The following is a 19309-nucleotide window of genomic DNA, read 5'->3' as shown; positions in this document are numbered from 1 at the left end:
TGATAAATGCTGACTACTTATAGTTTATATAATGCTTAAATGTTTTTAGCATGTCCTGTGTTCAATGTTAATAAATATATTTGTAATTTGGCTTGTGTGTTGTAGGCCTAAACTGACTTTTATACTTGCTGTGTAGTGTTTGATGCAGTCGTCAAATGTGCCGAGCTATAAAGTTCTTGCTCTGCATGAGCAAATAATTTTAATTTGTCTTCTCTATTAACCTTTATCTTCGGTGTTGGTAATTTGCTATGCATGTTTCAGTTTCTTACTGCATGAGGTACTGTGTTCAGCCTGTTGACCTGCTTTATTTGGCTTCGCTAGATTATTTGTATGAAAACATGGGTAAAATTTGTTAATTTTGTGTATTTGGCTGGAGAAACCTTTTTAAATGATAGGGAATTATAAGGAAACAGTGTTCAACCTGTGTTAAATAGCATCTGGAATCTTCAGACGTTTCACAGACCTTGGGAATATGGTGAAGGATGCTTTCGTGGGTCACTGCAGTAAAGATAATTTAAAAATAGTCGTCAGACTTGCGATGGGGTTTCCCCTTTGATTAGGCTAATTGGATATAAATGTTTCCATTCTAATTTTTTGTAATGTATGGTAATGTCCGACTATTTTTAAGGGCAGAAATACAACCATTTTGCTAACTTCCAGTAAGTTGAATTTCTGAAAGGCCGTCTGGCAATGGCTCATTTTATTTCTGTTGTAAGCCTGATCAAGATTTTTTTGGCATTTTACTTGACACTAAACAGGGGAAGTGGTAGAGTGAGTAACATGTTATATGACAGTTGCATTTTATAGTTGTTAATCAGTTGTCCCAGCTTTCCTGTCCATTGCTCAAAAATCAATGTGCTGGTGATAGTAATGGCAGAAACTTTTCTGCCTTCACTACTACTAGGACAGAGAAATTTGAGCTAATGGAAAAAAAATTGAAATTATTCTCTTAAATGTATCAAACATTGGCTGCTCAATTGTTGATCATTTTATAAATAGAGTTCAAATGTTGTAATTAATTAAAAAAAAACTCAAGTGCAACCCGGCTCTGTGTTGCCAACTGCAAACTATTAATGATGTGACCATGCTGCACACAGTGAAAGATATATTTATTGCATTGGAATAGTTGGATTTAAATGATGGTGATTGGATAGAACATCAATATAGGATCAGTGTCTCAACTGTTTGTGATACGGTCAGCATATTCAATACTGATAGTCGATCTCTTGCTGTGAGAGGGGGAGGTGGTCTGTATGGTTCGTGCTCGTGCTCTTGTTCTAGTTCTCAAGCCATTGCTAAAGTGGGTTAAAATGACTCCCTTTGACATTTTAATCTTTGTAGCGAAATCACTGGCTGAGATTGGGAACTCAAGCAATTGGAGATGGAATCTGCATCTATTCCACTGTGGTACCATGTGGTACTTCACTACATTGCACTGTTGTAGGGTTGTCAAATTTCCCAAATTGTTTTGGAGTCTCATGCAATTGAAGATTATAATCTCCTGCAAATAACCTGGGAGAAAATTGGGGGCAAATTTCTTTTGAACATATTTCTTGCAAAAATGTTGGAGTTAGAGAGAAAGAAAGGCGGTTTGTCATTCAGTCAAACTTGTAATGAGTCTGTTTACTTTCCAATTGATGCGGGAAGATGGCGTGCTGCCAGGATGGCTATTGGCCAAACAGTGGTAAGAGCATAGGGCCTGGTCAGTTAGAGGTGGGAGGACATATGATGAAACCTTCTGAACTGCATTTTAACCAAGAGTTGGTAACCCTACTGTGTCGAGGACTGCCCATGCTTTTTTAAATTTGCTTCCTTATATTTGTGTTGAACATTATAATTAAAGATGTCTGCTTTTAAAAAAAAATGAACAAGTGGTGGCAAAATACACACCTGTGCGACAGAATGATGGGATGTGGCAATATTTGGCCAGATGATAAATTCTTCATCTCATTTGGACAGTTGTGGAAGGGCCTTTCCCCATATATGAAACACATTGTAGCGAGAACATATCTTAATGCTCCAGGGGTATAAGCTTGAAACCTGATTGCATGACTCTTGTTGGCTGAAGAATTGTAGGAATTGGGGCTGGTGGGAGGAAATTTAAAAATGAACAGGAAAAAAAGTATAGGGTTCTGAATGCAATGTTTTGAAATTCTGAAACTAGGAAGAAAAAGAAAGTACTTTCCTGGCTATTTATTTCGTAGAGCATGCCCATGTCATTGATAGTAAATTAAACTTTGTGATGGAATATAGATTATTTCCAGTGACCAGTTTTCACTTCTGATAATCCATACCTAGATATATTGTATGCAAGCTAAGATTTAAATTAATTTTAGATTTTTTTCTCATTGAAGAGGTTTTTGATTCTTAAAACTGTGTGAGGTGTTAATTCTAACTAATCCTTGGTCCTTCTCGTGTTGGGTATTGGGTGTTCAAAGAGACAAGTTTGATTTTTTGTTTTCATCAAGTACAGCTTAACAAGACAGTGTTAAACCTGTTTGGCTTTAGAATCTGTTAAATACAAATGTAAGTTGCCCTTGCAATTTGTGCTTTTAGTTGATATTTTCTATTCAAAATAAATTTAGCTCAAATACACAGTTTCTAGTAGGTGTGGAAATTTTAAATGACCTGCCCTTTGGAGCCAGATTCTAAAAGGAAGTTGAAATAGAAGCTGTATCTGATGGTTTGGTTTTATTTCAGATGCGATGAAGATTCCTGATCATTTGAGCATAAACAAGCCCAGCTGGCCAGTGAAATCATGTGATGTAGCTAGAGGATCGCGTTACAGCAATGTTTTCTTTGGGTGTGTCTGATTTGAGAACACATCCTCAGGAGGGAATTCTGGCCCACTTTGTCCAGCATAATGGTTTCAAGTCATTAGATTTCATAATAGCTGGTAAGAACGATAATAAACACATGAAGGGGTGCCTCCTTATCAAATTCCTGATTCTGTCAACTGTTTGAGTGAGACTCGATAATCTTGAGCCTGGTTCTAAAGAAATTTCTGTCAACATTACATCAAAATGAGTACTTTCCAGTACTTCAAGCAATGTTGTACATATTGATGGGAGAATAATGCATTATTTTCTATCTGAAGTTCCATTAAATTAGAGATGGTAATTTAGTACCCTTGGGGGTAGACAAAATGTTGCAAGTCATAATCTAGGACATACTCCTCCAACTCTGCTACATTTCTGAATTTTGAGCAAGTTTTATGTTTCGCAATAATTGCACTTTTTAAAAAGTGCAACATCCAAAGTCAGATGCACAAGAGAATGCATTCTCAGGACGCTTCTCTGCAGCAGCACAAGGTCAGATCAACCACTCACTGTTCTTTGGGTGTGAGGAGGGGAAAAACCCACAAATGGCCCATGTGCATATTGGTCCCTGACCTCAATATAGGTATCTATCCCTGCTCTGATGGATATTCATTTCCTAATACTTCTCAGAATTATTGGTTCTGGCCTTTGCTAACCTAGCGCAGGTTTATGATAGCTGATTCAGTTCCAACTTTAATTACAGTAAACCTAAAATGCCAGAAGCTCTGATCATTTTGGGGCGTTTATAATAGAATGGTTCACATTTTTTTTTAAAAAGAAAGATATGTTGGTGCTCATAAACTAAATTATTTTCTGTTTTGTTTCATTTGAGACCACGGCTGGAATTTTACACCACCCCAACAAGTCTGTGGAGGGGGAGGGGTCTGGGAGGCCTTCCCAACCTGCTGCTGCCTCCGTCCCACTTTAAGTAGGGGGGGTGAAAAACGGGCTGCCCACCCCAGGCCAATTAAGGCCGTTAAGTTGCCAATTAATGGCCACCACGTGGATTTTACGCGCGACAAGCGGGCGTCCTGGAGCCGGGAAAAGCTGGCGGCCTCTCCCGATTGATCAGGGTGCCTGATTGAGCCCCCCCACCCCAAATGACCACCTTTGCCTCGCCGGCGCCCGACCGATTATCCCCAGCGAGGCAACCCAAACTTACCTGGACTCCTGTCTCCATGTCTTTGGCTGGGCTGCAGTCCCAGCAGTGGCCACTGCTCCTGGTGGTGCTGCTGGGACTAAGAGCTGCCAGCCCGCTGATTGGCCGTAAAATATGGGGTGGATCCCTAGGCTAGGCGGAAGCGGGTTTGTCACCGATGTTTACGTCGATGGCCAGGTCCCATCCGCCCAACATAAAATCCAGCCCCACATCTCACTTCAGGATTATTTGGTCATTTGCATTGTGGAAGATTGGGAATTTTTCTTTAGGAGAGCAGGAAATCTTGATGTTGAGTTGTACAGCTGCATGCTGGAAGACATTCACGATTACAATAACTTGTATTTACATAGCACTGTAATGTAGAAATATGCCACAGGTGCTTCAGGTGTAATCTGACATATGGAGGCAGAACCAAATAAGAACATAATACAAATGCTTGTGGGTTTTAGGGAGGATCTTAAAGGGGAGGCGGAGGGGTTTAAGGAGATTATTCCAGAATTGGACTGAGGGCTTCAAAGGCGCAGCTGCCCATAATGGGGTGAAGAGTGGGGTGTGCAGTGCACAACAAAAAGCCACAGAAGACTGTGAACCAATGTATGCCAGCAAGGATGGAAGTCATGGATGAGTGGAACTTGTATGGGAAAGTTTGCAAGCTGCAGAGTTTGAATGAGTGAAAGATGGGAGGCTGGGTGTGGAGAGCACTCATCTATTCATGTCTGGAGGGGATGAAGCCATGGGAGAGAGTTTTATCAGAAGATAGTCTGAGATAGATGTGATATTGAAGTGAAAGTTAGGCGGGTTTTGTGATGGGATATGAAGTTGGAAACTCAACGTCGGGTTGAATAGGTGGAGGAGGTTGAAAAAGATCTGAATGAAGCTGAAATGGGGACAAGGATGGAATCAGTGGAAAGGCTGCAGAGTTTATGGTGGGAGGGTGGGAAAACGCTAGTTTTTATATGAAGGAAATTGCGCCTCATCCAAGACTGGACCTCGAACAAGCAATCTGATACAGGCTGTGGAGGGGTTGAGGGAGGTGATGCAGAAATAAAGCATAAACGTGGAAACTGATCCCACGTCTCTGACAGCTCGGGCAGCATGTCGATGAAGGGGTGAAGATAGACTCTAGGGAGAGTCTGGAAATAACAGTGTGGAGAAGCCATAACTGGAGATGCGCTAGCTACAATTTGAATGCTAAGAATGAATTAAGCAAGGGCAATCTCATCGGCTATTGAATTCCATGGGTTGGAGAATTTTACTTTATTATTTAGAGATACAGCACTGAAACAGGCCCTTCGGCCCACTGAGTCTCTGCCAACCAACAACCACCCATTTATACTAATCCTACATTAATCCCATATTCCCTACCACATCCCCACCATTCTCCTTCCACCTACCTACACTAGGGGCAATTTACAATGACCAATTTACCCATCAACCTGCAAGGAGGAAACCAAAGCACCCGGCGGAAACCACAGGGAGAACTTGCAAACTCCGCACAGGCAGTACCCAAAACTGAACCTGGGTCGCTGGAGCTGTGAGGCTGCGGTGCTAACCACTGTGCCACTCTAAAGAGATCTCTGCAGTGGGGCTGGTTCTGGCTTCCATCGTGTTTATTTACAGGGGATGGTGGGTGTGTGAACAGTGGCTTGTTTTGGGTTTTCATGCAAAGCATCATTTATTCCCCTGCATAGAAATGAAACAGGTGACCAGCTTTCAGCTATTTACTGTATTGTTGTTGCACTAATCACTTGGTGCATTAGAACAGCCTAGGTGACTTGCCTGCTATACAAAAAACAGAAAATGCTGGAAATACTCAGCAGGTCTGGCAGCATCTTTGGAAAGAGTTAATATTTCAGGACAATGACCTATTCTCAGAAGTGGGAAAAGTTAGAGATGTAACAGGTTGTAAGAGGCAAGGAAAGGTGACTCTCCTGCACTTTGATTTATTTCTTCCCGCAATGAAGTTATTTCAGAAATCAAAGTCTTGGCTATTAAAAGGTTTTGCCTGGGTTCTGTAACATTAGATGGAACATTTTACAAGCTTCTGTGTTGTCCAGGAAATGTTCTGCAGTAATGGAAGCATTGTGTGAGATCTGGAGTTAATGGGGTCCTTGAAACATCAGAGTTGACCTTCCTTTAATTTTTATCTTTGCTATTCTGCAATGCATCAGTATGTTTTTTTTAAAAAACTCGGCAGCAGAGCATTAAACTAAACCTGACTCTCTCAACTTATGTAAAGACTAACTTTGTCACAAAGCAGCAACAAAAGTTCACGTATCTATTACTGAGGCAAGCTCAATCTTTCTTTTGATTTTATCACTATGCAATGCAAGGACCTGTATTGTTTCAGTATTTTATTCTTTCATGGGATGTGGGCATCACTGGCAAGAACAGCATTTGTTGCCCTTGACAACTGAGTGGCTTGCTAGGCCATTTCAGAGGGCATTAAGAGTCAACCACATTTCTGTGTGTCTGGAGTCACATTTAGGCCAGATCAGGTATGGACAACAGACTTCCTTATCTAAAGGAGATTAGTGAACCAGATGGGTTTTTATGACAATTGATAATTTCATGGTGCCATTACTGAGACTTGGTTGAAGGAAGAGCACGATTGGCAACTAAATATCCCAGGATATCGATGCTTCAGGCGGGATAGAGAGGGAGGTAAAAGGGGTGGAGGAGTTGCATTACTGGTCAAAGAGGATATCACAGCTGTGCTGGAGGAGGGCACTATGGAGGACTCGAGCAGTGAGGCAATATGGGCAGAACTCAGAAATAGGGAGGGTGCGGTAACAATGTTGGGGCTGTACGACAGGCCTCCCAACAGCGAGCGTGAGATAGAGGTACAAATATGTAAACAGATTATGGAAAGATGTAGGAGCAACAGGGTGGTGGTGATAGGAGATTTTAATTTTCCCAACATTGACTGGGATTCACTTAGTGTTAGAGGTCTAGATGGAGCAGAATTTGTAAGGAGCATCCAGGAGGGTTTTCTAGAGCAGTATGTAAATAGTCCAACTCGGGAAGGGGCCATACTGGACCTGGTGTTGGGGAATGAGCCCGGCCAGGTGGTTGAAGTTTTAGTAGGGGACTACTTTGGGAATAGTGATCACACTATTTGGGCGGCACAGTGGCGCAGTGGTTAGCACCGCAGCCTCACAGCTCCAGGGACCCGGGTTCGATTCTGGGTACTGCCTGTGTGGAGTTTGCAAGTTCTCCCTGTGTCTGCGTGGGTTTTCTCCGGGTGCTCCGGTTTCCTCCCACAAGCCAAAAGACTTGCAGGTTGGTAGGTAAATTGGCCATTATAAATTGTCACTAGTATAGGTAGGTGGTAGGGAAATATAGGGACAGGTGGGGATGTTTGGTAGGAATATGGGATTAGTGTAGGATTAGTATAAATGGGTGGTTGATGGTCGGCACAGACTCGGTGGGCCGAAGGGCCTGTTTCAGTGCTGTATTTCTAATCTAATCTAATCTAATCTAATCTAATTCCGTAAGTTTTAGAATACTCATGGACAAAGACGAGAGTGGTCCTAAAGGAAGAGTGCTAAATTGGGGGAAGGCCAACTATACCAAAATTCGGCAGGAGCTGGGGAATGTAGATTGGGAGCAGCTGTTTGAAGATAAATCCACATTTGATATGGGGGAGGCTTTTAAAGAGAGGTTGATTAGCGTGCAGGAGAGACATGTTCCTGTGAAAATGAGAGATAGAAATGGCAAGATTAGGGAACCATGGATGACAGGTGAAATTGTGAAACTAGCTAAGAGGAAAAAGGAAGCATACATAAGGTCTAGGCGGCTGAAGAAAGACGAAGCTTTGGAAGAATATCGGGAATGTAGGACCAATCTGAAACGAGGAATTAAGAGGGCTAAAAGGGGTCATGAAATATCTTTAGCAAACGGGGTTAAGGAAAACCCCAAAGCCTTTTATTCATATATAAGGAGCAAGAGGGTAACTAGAGAAAGGATTGGCCCACTCAAGGACAAAGGAGGAAAATTATGCGTGGAGTCAGAGAAAATGGGTGAGATTCTAAACGAGTACTTTGCATCGGTATTCACCGAGGAGAGGGACATGACGGATGTTGAGGTTAGGGACAGATGTTTGATTACTCTAGGTCAAGTCGGCATAAGGAGGGAGGAAGTGTTGGGTATTCTAAAAGGCATTAAGGTGGACAAGTCCCCAGGTCCGGATGGGATCAATCCCAGGTTACTGAGGGAAGCGAGAGAGGAAATAGCTGGGGCCTTAACAGATATCTTTGCAGCATCCTTAAACACGGGTGAGGTCCCGGAGGACTGGAGAATTGCTAATGTTGTCCCCTTGTTTAAGAAGGGTAGCAGGGATAATCCAGGTAATTATAGACCGGTGAGCCTGACGTCAGTGGTAGGGAAGCTGCTGGAGAAGATACTGAGGGATAGGATCTATTCCCATTTGGAAGAAAATGGGCTTATCAGTGATAGGCAACATGGTTTTGTGCAGGGAAGGTCATGTCTTACCAACTTAATAGAATTCTTTGAGGAAGTGACAAAGTTGATTGATGAGGCTGTAGATGTCATATATATGGACTTCAGTAAGGCGTTTGATAAGGTTCCCCATGGTAGGTTGATGGAGAAAGTGAAGTTGCATGTGGTCCAGGGTGTACTAGCTAGATGGATAAAGAACTGGCTGGGCAACAGGAGACAGAGAGTAGCAGTGGAAGGGAGTTTCTCAAAATGGAGACGTGTGACCAGTGGTGTTCCACAGGGATCCGTGCTGGGACCACTGTTGTTTGTGATATACATAAATGATTTGGAGGAAAGTATAGGTGGTCTGATTAGCAAGTTTACAGACGACACTAAGATTGGTGGAGTAGCAGATAGTGAAGGGGACTGTCAGAGAATACAGCAGAATATAGATAGATAGATAGGAGAGTTGGGCAAAGAAATAGCAGATGGAGTTCAATCCGGGCAAATGCGAGGTGATGCATTTTGGAAAATCCAAGTCAAGAGTGAACTATACAATAAATGGAAAAGTCCTGGGGAAAATTGATGTACAGAGAGATTTGGGTGTTCAGGTCCATTGTTCCCTGAAGGTGGCAACGCAGGTCAATAGAGTGGTCAAGAAGGCATACGGCATGCTTTCCTTCATCGGACGGGGTATTGAGTACAAGAGTTGGCTGGTCATGTTGCAGTTGTATAAGACTTTGGTTCGGCCACATTTGGAATACTGCGTGCAGTTCTGGTCGCCACATTACCAAAAGGATGTAGATGCTTTGGAGAGGGTGCAGAGGAGGTTCACCAGGATGTTGCCTGGTATGGAGGGCGCTAGCTATGAAGAGAGGTTGAGTAGATTAGGATTATTTTCATTAGAAAGACGGAGGTTGAGGGGGGACCTGATTGTGGTGTACAAAATCATGAGAGGTATAGACAGGGTGGATAGCAAGAAGCTTTTTCCCAGAGTGGGGGATTCAATTACTAGGGGTCACGAGTTCAAAGTGAGAGGGGAAAAGTTTAGGGGGGATATGCGTGGAAAGTTCTTTACGCAGAGGGTGGTGGGTGCCTGGAACGCGTTGCCAGCGGAGGTGGTAGACGCGGGCACGATAGCGTCTTTTAAGATGTATCTAGACAGATACATGAATGGGCAGGAAGCAAAGAGATACAGACCCTTAGAAAATAGGCGACAGGTTTAGATAGAGGATCTGGATCGGCGCAGGCTTGGAGGGCCGAAGGGCCTGTTCCTGTGCTGTAATTTTCTTCTTTGTTCTTTGTTTAATTCCAATTCCAATTAATTAAATTTAAATTCCGCCTGCTGCGTTGGGATTTGATCCTGTGTCCCCAGGGTATTAGCATGGGCTTCTGGATTACTAATCCAGTGACATTACCACTACATCACCAGCTCCCCAATTTTTAGAATTCTAAAGTCTATCTTAACAAGGGATTACTTTTGAAGTATATTAACCTAGTGCCATGTATCATCTAAAGTGGAGCTAATATAATTGATAAGGTGCTTCATATTGCCTCATCACTACTGCAGGGTAAACCTGCTTGACCCCTCTGTACAGCAGTCTTTTTTTTTAAATGCTGATTCTGCTGAAGATTCAGACTCTTAGCAAGAATAATCACTTCTATTTAGAAGTGACCATGAGTTACAGAACCCCAGGAAGGCTGATAGCTGTCCAGATAGCAGAAATGCTATCGGCCTGGAAACTGGTCTGTCTCCTTGAAAATTCCTCTGGGTCTATGAGCCCTTTCCCTATTATGGAATAATGAAAATGTCCCAGATGCATTTATCACAGATGAATTTTAAGCATGGCTTAAGATGGGAATCAAAAGATGAAGCCAACCTAATCGGAGGCCAGATTATGATCTTCCCAACTATCAGTAGACTAAATCCACTTCCCTGTGGACCATAGTTATGACCTGTTTTTGTTTACCTCCAAATTTAACACTTCCTCCAGGACACAGAAACAGTATCAACTATTTAAAGGATAATCATGCCATTATTGTATAGATGCTTTTATTCATGTATATAGTAATAAATATATTGCTCATAAGTTAAATGCAGAATTTTGATGGACTGGAATCTCATGAGCTTTGGATCTCCCTGGGCTTCCTGTCCTGTAGATCCTATGGTCCATGGACTTTAGTTGAAAATACTGGTACAGGAGGATCTACCAAATGTGTGCTTTATTGAGGTGCACTGTTTCACACTGTAGTAGTGAACTCTTCAGTTGTCAAGATTTCCCTTTATCTGTAACTTTGGGGTGGGGGGGGGGTGTTATTTGTGGAAAATGATGCAAAACGCACTTGAATCTTTCAACCATCTCGACCCACCTTTATCTACACAGGTATTCCCAAGAATATTGGCAATGTGTACATGTAATTTAACCAGTACATTTTATCAATTTGCTTTCTTGTGTCAGGCAAACAGGTTGAACACAGGTGGATTTTTATATTTTAGTAAACTGAAATGTACATGGTCTTGTGTTGCTTGAAAGTATTGCATCATGTTATTTTTCACCTTGCAGTACAACAGTTGAGCATGGATTTTTCCCGACTACATACATACACTCCTCCTCAATATGTGCCAGAGAACACTGGCTATACCTATGCACTCAGGTGAGATTCTCCCAGCTAAGGTGCATGGTGTTTGCTGTTAAAAGTCTGGAGCAATGATTCATTTGGTTTGAATGTTTAATGGTTATTTACAATTACCACAAATGTTGTATTCTAGCAAATGAGAGTGAAACATTGACTTTGTGTTTGGAATATTCAGTCAACAAACTGAAACGTTCTATATTGTTGATAGTTGTAAATATTTTCCAAACTAGACAACAGAAAAACACTTTAACCATTATCCTACAGCCTAAACTCATTTTATGTGTTAAAAGAGCATGTTTTAATCTTGCTGATTTGCTATGGAAGAAAACTTGCTAAAGTAAATAGAAAATTGGGAATCTAATAGAGCTGTACAGCATGATTGTGTCCAAATTGGACTTAATTTGGTTAATGTAGGTCTATGCACTTAACATTCCTATAAAGAAGGAGGAGCATCCAAATGCTAGTCTCAGTGCATCTGTTTTGGAGTGTACTTGCTGTTTATATTGCACTGTTAACATTTTGCCTTCTTGTGCTGCTTTTCTCGTCTGCAAGACCCGTTTCTGGTAATCAGTCTTCTGAAAAAGTGTGCATGAAACATGTGCTTGGTTTTGTACTGACCTTGAGTTCAAACTGGATATCTTCTTTAATCTTGTTTATCATTGTTCCTACCTGTCTCCCTTGTAAATCCCACTTGCCTCTTATTTTTATCTGCTAAAGAATTGGACTCATACTTTGTCGCTTTATGTATGCGTAACAAAAGTTGGTGTATCATTGAATGTGCTGCTTGGTTACTCTTGATTTTTGTGTTAACTATTTCATATCTGCAGATTTCTGAGAATTATGTCTATTCATATAAGTTAACTTGCCTTCTGCACAGTGTGCAAGCAATTTTCTCCACCTTTTGAGATTCAGATATCAGTACATTTAAAAATTTTTCATTACCATATTATAATGACTACTTTAATCTCTCCATCACATGAGTGGCAAGAGTTTTCAGTAACTCTTATATCTGTCAGGATACTCTGCCCTGGTTATGGTATCTTGAACTTTGCCAGTTGTTTGTTCAGTCTCCCTAACTCACATTGCTCAAGTTAACTAATGCAAAGTTATGGAATTTGGGATGGATAAGTGCACTAGGAAACAAATACCACAAGCCTATGGACACAAACACTGCTTTATGTTTCTGGTTATTTTGGTCAAGAATGAAGAGACCTGGCAAGAGTGTCCCAGTTGTCTTGTGAGAGCACTTGTGATGTGCATGTTTACAAGAGTATTGCAGCTGTCATTTCTTTGGATTTGTGCTTCTAATGTTGCACCTAACACTGTCAATATTTGTTTAGCGTGAGGAGAATGAAGACAGACAGATGCACATCACAAGTGCATGCAGAGTTAATGTCGAAAGCAGACTGTCGTGTATTCAGAAAAGCCTATGAGCTGATAATTAGGATTACTGTATTTCAAAAGCTGCAGGGTGAAACTAGGGTTTACGGCAGGTCAAAGATTTACACAAGGGCCACTGTCCTCGATTCAAAATTTGAACAGTGAATTGCCTTATGTCCAGTTTCCTCTCCGTAGTGAATCTAAAACTCTAAGATTCAAAGAAGACCAGCTTTCAGTTTTGAGTGCTATCGCTACCCTTTCTTTTTAATAAAATGTTGAAGTGATGTTTTAATTTGGCACTGAGAAAGAAGGCAATATTTGATTGTGTGTGTATGGGAGGAGGAGGAGGAAGTAGTTTGAACAATTCTAGTGGTCTATAATATTGACTGGATAGTGTAGTGGAGGCATTTCATTCTGTAACTAATATGTGCTGTACCTGACCTCCGAATAATTGAGTTAGTGATTGGGTACAGAGTCAGAAAAATTCCTCTGCTTTGCATTAAAATTATTCATTTTTACAAAATCATCCTTCCCAATAAACGAGTACATTTTAAGCTCATTTATTTGCTAATTCAGAAGAACGATTTTGTTTAATTGCCTGGCTTAGCGGTTTAAAAAAAACTTCTGTTAGCAATGATGTATTGTGTGGCAAAAATGAAACTTTTGCAGGTGATAGTACATACTAAAAATAAAAGTTCATTTGAAGAAAAAAAATGAAGTTTTTTGATAGCCAGACTATTGGCTTCCTGACATCCATATTAGGCATACTCCCGTTAAATTGAATTTCTATAATTAATTTAAAAGCAAAATACTGCGGATGCTGGAAATCTGAAACAAAAACAAGAAATGCTGGATTCACTCAGCAGGTCTGGCAGCATCTGTGGAAAGAGAAGCAGAGTTAATGTTTCGGGTCAGTGACCCTTCTTCGGAAGGGTCCTCCGAAGAAGGGTCACTGACCCGAAACGTTAACTCTGCTTCTCTTTCCACAGATGCTGCCAGACCTGCTGAGTGAATCCAGCATTTCTATAATTAATTGTCTGGTTCATCATGACCAGTGCAAGGTATGAATTAATTCATCCTGCTGCCATTTCAGGTGGGATAGGGTACTTGGTTTACAGAAACGTGGAGAAGCTATTCAATTCAGACATTCTGTGATTGCCATCTTTGGCATCATTTTACAGTTGCTTGGCAGCACTGAGAGGAGCAAGGGCAGCCCTATATCTGTACAACAACTACTTATATTTATATAGCACCTTTTACATCACAAGGCACTTTACAGGAGCATTATAAAACAAACTATGATACCGAGCTGCAAAAGGAGGTATTAAGTCAGATGACCAACAGCTTGGTCAAAGATAATAAAAACAAGAAATGCTGGAAATCCTCAGCAGGTCTGGCAGCATCTGTGGAGCGAGAAGCAGGGTTAACGTTTCAGGTCAGCAACCCTTCATCAGAACGGGATGCATGATCCCAGGGCCCTATTCAAAGATGAGGAAGTCCTTCCAGTGTTCTGACTAAAATGTTCCTGTAACCAACACCACCAAATCGCATTAAGTGATTTTTTGGGACCTTCTGTGTAAATTAGCTGCTGCATTTGGCTACTAAACAACCTTGTCTACACTTAATAATTTTTAGTGGTTTTAAAGTGCTTTAGGCCATCCTAAGGACATTGTTACGACCTGATGAGAAACGTGTCTAGGGTCTGTTGCTATCTTCACCTGGTCTTTTTGTAACCAGATTTAATTTTAAACACACCATTTTGAACTCTCTCTTTGTGAATCCTTGTTCACAACTTTCCAATTATAAGGCAAAGAGAGTACAAACAGGTTTTCTGTGGTTTAAAGAAGAAAGATGAAATTTATTAAACCTTAAACTCTGCCCATGCTAGCATGTGATATAAACATGCAGATAGGGACATAAAAGAGCAGAAGAAAAGATAAGTCGAATAGTTTGAGGCAATATCTTGTTACTGTTTCTCGAGCTCGCTGTAGTCCTTGATTGAAAATATGGTCTTGCGTTTCGTTGGGACCCAGTAGTTGTCTTAAAACCTTGTTCACGTAAGAAACCTTTCTCTCTGAGTTTCATGTTTTCATAAGATTCAGTTCTGTGGGAAGAGATGAAGGCAAGCAGACAAGAGAAGAGATGTTCTCAGTCCATGAGCGCATGGCGTTCTCTTCAGATCCTTTGGAAGTTCAAATTCTCCAACAGCCAGTTAGTCATGTGACTAAAACTGGTCTGACCACTTCTGTGTATTGGGGAAGCAACTGCTGCGTCACCATTGTTTCAGCATTGTCTGGTACTATGCAAATGTCCTTCCAGTCAGGACTTGCAATTTTAAGTTTTTGTTCATGTGGCGAAATAATGTGTCTTGGCAGGTGGAGTGGGGGGGGGGGGGGTTGCCTGACAACATGAACAGTGCTATATAAATGAAAGTCTTTCTCTTTATAAATTCTTACTGCAGACTGTCTTGAAGTGGTCAGTGACAGCAGTTTGAGAATGTTTATAAATGACTAAACTAAACTCTTCCAGCTACCATAGCTAGATTGTAATATCTATTTTGTTAGTAGACAGGTAATTTCTGGCTGTTGTGATTCTCACTTTCTTAATCCATTGTAAAGTAGTGAGCAATTGAACTATGCAGTATGGGGAACTGTACTAAGTGCAGGAACAATGCAATATGGCCATTAAAATTACAGTACAATATATATGGTAAGTAATACTGGCTGAAATATTTTTCATTGCCACAAGGATACTGAGTAGGGTCTCCAATCTTGAAGCAAAATTCAGTTCAAGAATTGTCATCTGTAAAAGCTGTATGCAGAGAGGAATTGAGATTTGCAGAATTTAGGTTCATAAAGAATTCAGGTTAATCACTTACATCAGGCATTTTTTTTCAATTGTTAACTGCCCGTTTGATGAGATTCCTTCCAATTCAGAGTACTGTATATTCATTTAATGCTGTAAATGGATACATAACTCCCTCATAAATAGTATTTTAATTTGTTGCTGCTTTGACTTCCTCCTTTCCAGCTCTGCAGTTTGGTTGGCCGAGTCTTTCATTGAGATGCTATTGGCTGCCACCTGCAGATTTTCACGTGAAACACTTGGCTGGTAGCTGGGCCAGCAGTTGGCTTAGTTTATGTTGCTGTGAAATAGGTGATGAATATCATGTTTTATAGTTGTACGGATTTTTAGGCCATGCATATGGACATCACTAAATGGCATTTGTAGCTGAACACTGCAACTATCTGATCTAAATCATCCCTCCCAGTTTGGCAAAGCACTGCTTTTCTTGGCTTTATTTTGATTTCTGCCTTTCTGATCCTTCATGCAATTTTCTACCAACCTATTCACCAGGGATATCTCTTTCCATACCCTTGTTCCACTTTGATTTTGCTGTCTTGCAGAAAAGAGCATGGTGGTTCAGAAACAAGTGCAAGATTCAGAAAGATTGAGAAAATAAATAAAAAGTAAAAATTAGAAAATAAAGATTAGAACAAAATTGTTGGGTAGTAGAGAGAGAAGGGAGGAAAAGTTTGAATGTAACTGTACCATCTTGTACTGTAAAGGGACAGAAACATAAACTTTGCTTCTGTGAGCAAGCAGCATAAATTTCACAATCTACAATGTATCTTTTTGCTTGAACTGGTCTTGCATTATCTGCTTGTTCTCTATTTTTAGTTTGAGACCTTCATCCCACATACCTTAGTATGATAGAATCCCTTATGTAAAGTGACATTTTAATAACCTGTGGACCTGACTGAACGAAGCAAGGCTAAAGCCACTTGCATATTATATATATGAATGAGTTTGAGCTTTTATTGATTCACAGGAAAACCCATGTGTTAATGGTGAAATTATGGTACAAATGGGAACAAGAAGTGATCTATTTGATATGAGTGGCTTTTCTGGTTTCTGTGGATATTGTAGAAGTTGTGTAGTAGATTGAGCTCTGAGGTTTTCGGTTAGGGACTTGATGTTTCAGATGGTCTGTTGGCAGTCAGTTATGCTGTTGAAATATGATGGGCAGTGCAGTTTAGTTGTAACAGACTAAATTCAAATTTTGCAGTGCTTATGTCTTGTCAGTCAACTATTTAACAAAAGAAATTTGAACTAGAGTGACAGCAATGTGTGGAACCTTTTCAGGTGATTCAGCTTGTGATGGTGAAATAGTTGTGTGCAGAATTGTTGCTGTTTATTATTAATCTAGAGGCCACAGCCATATATAATCCAAAAGGCAGTTTTCGGTTAACAAGGTAGCTTACACACATGCATAGAGCTAGTTTCCCAGCTAGTAAACTTTGAATGTTTTAGCATGCAGCTGAGCATTTTCTCAATTGCTAGAGGAAGGTGACATTGCACAAAGTAAAATTAATAGAGTGTCAAACTGATTTTTAAAAAAGTATTGAAGAAAATTTCTAGTATAGGTAAAGGAATCTCCCAGCAGATGGGGAAATCAGGAATTCTCTCCCCAAAAAGCTAGAGGCTGGGGGCCAGTTGAAGATTTCAAAATCAATTTGTATGTTCTTGTTGGGCAAGAGTAGTAAGGGTTACGGAACCAAGTGGGTAAATAGAGTTAAGATACAGATCAGCCATGATCGAATTGAATAGAAAAACAGGCTCGAGGGGCTGAATAACTGACAGTAGCAGCCCCACTGATGGTCCCATGTTGCAGCTGTATTCAGGTCAGTCCAGTCCTTGCTCTAGAGTTCAAATTGTATTGCAAAGTGGAAACCTCTTTACAGAGGTGCTCAAATGATTGCATAACTGCAAAAAATTGCACTCAAACACTTTGTCAAACTTCATAAGGGAGCTTTTACAAAACACTAGTGTTCTTCAGCTGTTTTAACCAGTTGGTGTTCAGTTCATATGTCGTTAAATACTAATGGCTCAATTCAGTGCATTGTACTCTTAGACTGTTCGGCATGAGTACAAATCTGTTCCTTCCCCTCCCCACCCCCACCAACAGTATCAATAGATTGATACTGTTTTCCATAGTGCCCCAGCATGAAGGGACATCTTGTTCTGGTTAAGTTTCATTGTGGGATAAATTTGGAGGCCAGGCCAATGAAACCTGCTATGAATTTTCCTTTTGTCTGTCTCCTTGTTACGGTCATAGTATTGTCGACTATTAATCTGTTTTCCGTTACTTGTATGTGCACAAAACAATCTTAACAGCTTTTAAATCATGAACGCGTGTACGCTGCTGAACTTACAATATTGGATGCTAACAATAGAGAATCCAAAACTTCTGAAAAGGGCCCAATATTTCCATGGAATATATTCTATGTAATCTCTTGCTTTCAACATTATCAACTAGATACTCCTGCTTTATATAAACTTGTAAAATACTACAGCGTCTGGTATTTTGAATATGTTTTAATCTACAACATATCCTTTGCTTTCCACTGCTCTACTTCCTTTCTCTTGCCCCCTCCTCCTCTTTCCCCCCCCCCCCCCCCCCCCCCAAAAAAAAGTGTCTTCAAACCTGACAGAAGTTCACTGACATTTACTCTGGCCATGGAATTGTTGTAAGTTGCATGCTTTATCCCCTATAGTGTTTTGTATCTCTCTTGGTCTGCCCCTAAGTGAAATCAAGATGCTTTCCCAGAAAGATGAAGCAAAAACCAGTGAACTTGTATGACTCTCGAGTACCACCTCTTCCCCCTCCCTCACCCGAGTAGCATTGGGAGCGGCCTGGAATAGATTGCCTGCTTGCCCGTCAGTTGAGTCGTGGCAGGAACATGAGGAAAAAAATTAATTGAAGTAATTCTATGTTCTGTGTTAGCATGCTTGAAATGGTTGATTTTTATTTGCAAGTGGTATTTGTTGTAATAACATAAAAGCTCATAGCCCCTCTGGATTTATGAATCTTAAAAGATGAACATCACAAAGAAGGATTCAAAATGCATGACTTTATAAATGTTGAGTTTTTGTGACTGTTGATGGTCTTTGCTTATCTAAATATGTTTCATTTTTGTAATGTAACACTGAATCTTTGCATAATCTTGAAACTGGAATTCTACATCAGTAATTTTGATCATCTATAAAACATAAGGATTAAAATATCTAGAATAGCAGCTACCCAATTGTGTTTTAAACTCCTTTTGGCAGTTGATTTTAATGATGAAAGATAACCACATCACTATGTCTAAATTGCTTCAACCCACATGCTATGTATTGCACAATTTTAATGGAAAATGCATGAATGACGAGTCAACTGTTCTCAGAACAGTGTGCATATTCTTGAAAGCTGAAACCAGCAAATGATCATTCAGTGCATTACTGTTCTTGTGCAATATTATTTAATTAAGTTCATGAGTGAAATGTTCATGTATAGTATGTTGTATTACAGTTCCAGCTACTCAACAGAAGCAGTGGATTTTGAGAACACGCATCAGTTGCGCCCTGTATACGACTCACCAAGAATGTCTCGACGCAGATTGCGTCCTGTTAGCACTGAATATTATTCCACGGAGAGTGTGCACAATGAGAGTGTTGGCAGCAACCACTCTTTCACGGGATGTCTTCTGTCCTATAAGGAATCTTCATCCAGGTGAGTCGATTTATTTACTGGAGAAGGGGGTTAAACTATTGATATTTTCTTTAGTGGACCTATGGGACCATGGATGACTCTCTTCATAGAAAATGTGGTAGATTAGTAGATAACTAATTTGCAACTACCTGCGGCCAGAAGTGCCCCTCTCTCTTTCTCTTACCCCCCTCTCTCCCTCTCTCTCTCTTTCCCCCCCTCTCTCTCTCTTTCCCCCTCTCTCTCCCTCTCTCTCTCTTTCCCCTCTCTCTCCCTCTCTCTCTCTTTCCCCCTCTCTCTCTCTCTCTCTTTCCCCCCTCTCTCTCTCTCTCTCTTTCCCCT

The 19309-nt window shown here is 40.7% G+C and overlaps 1 protein-coding gene across 9 annotated transcripts in view; it reads left to right on the top strand.

Annotated features, from left to right (window-relative positions):
* The window catches only part of LOC137383518 (SUN domain-containing protein 1-like), a 91878-nt gene that overhangs the window by 21956 nt on the left and 50613 nt on the right, over positions 1-19309 (top strand). For 7 of the 9 annotated variants that reach the window (XM_068056553.1, XM_068056552.1, XM_068056558.1 and 4 more), the window contains exons 2-3: positions 10983-11073; positions 18791-18991. In XM_068056553.1, the coding sequence (XP_067912654.1) occupies positions 10997-11073; positions 18791-18991 (278 nt within the window). In that variant the 5' untranslated portion in view covers positions 10983-10996. Of the gene's footprint in view, positions 1-10982; positions 11074-17099; positions 17121-18790; positions 18992-19309 lie in introns of those variants that run through there. The other 2 variants (XM_068056557.1, XM_068056556.1) reach the window with 2 other exon arrangements.

This window comes from Heterodontus francisci, chromosome 24 (genome assembly GCF_036365525.1).
Source record: "Heterodontus francisci isolate sHetFra1 chromosome 24, sHetFra1.hap1, whole genome shotgun sequence".
NCBI lineage: Eukaryota > Metazoa > Chordata > Chondrichthyes > Heterodontiformes > Heterodontidae > Heterodontus > Heterodontus francisci.
The sequence above is the reverse complement of the archived record's forward strand: the minus strand, read 5'-3'. Positions and strand labels throughout refer to the sequence as shown.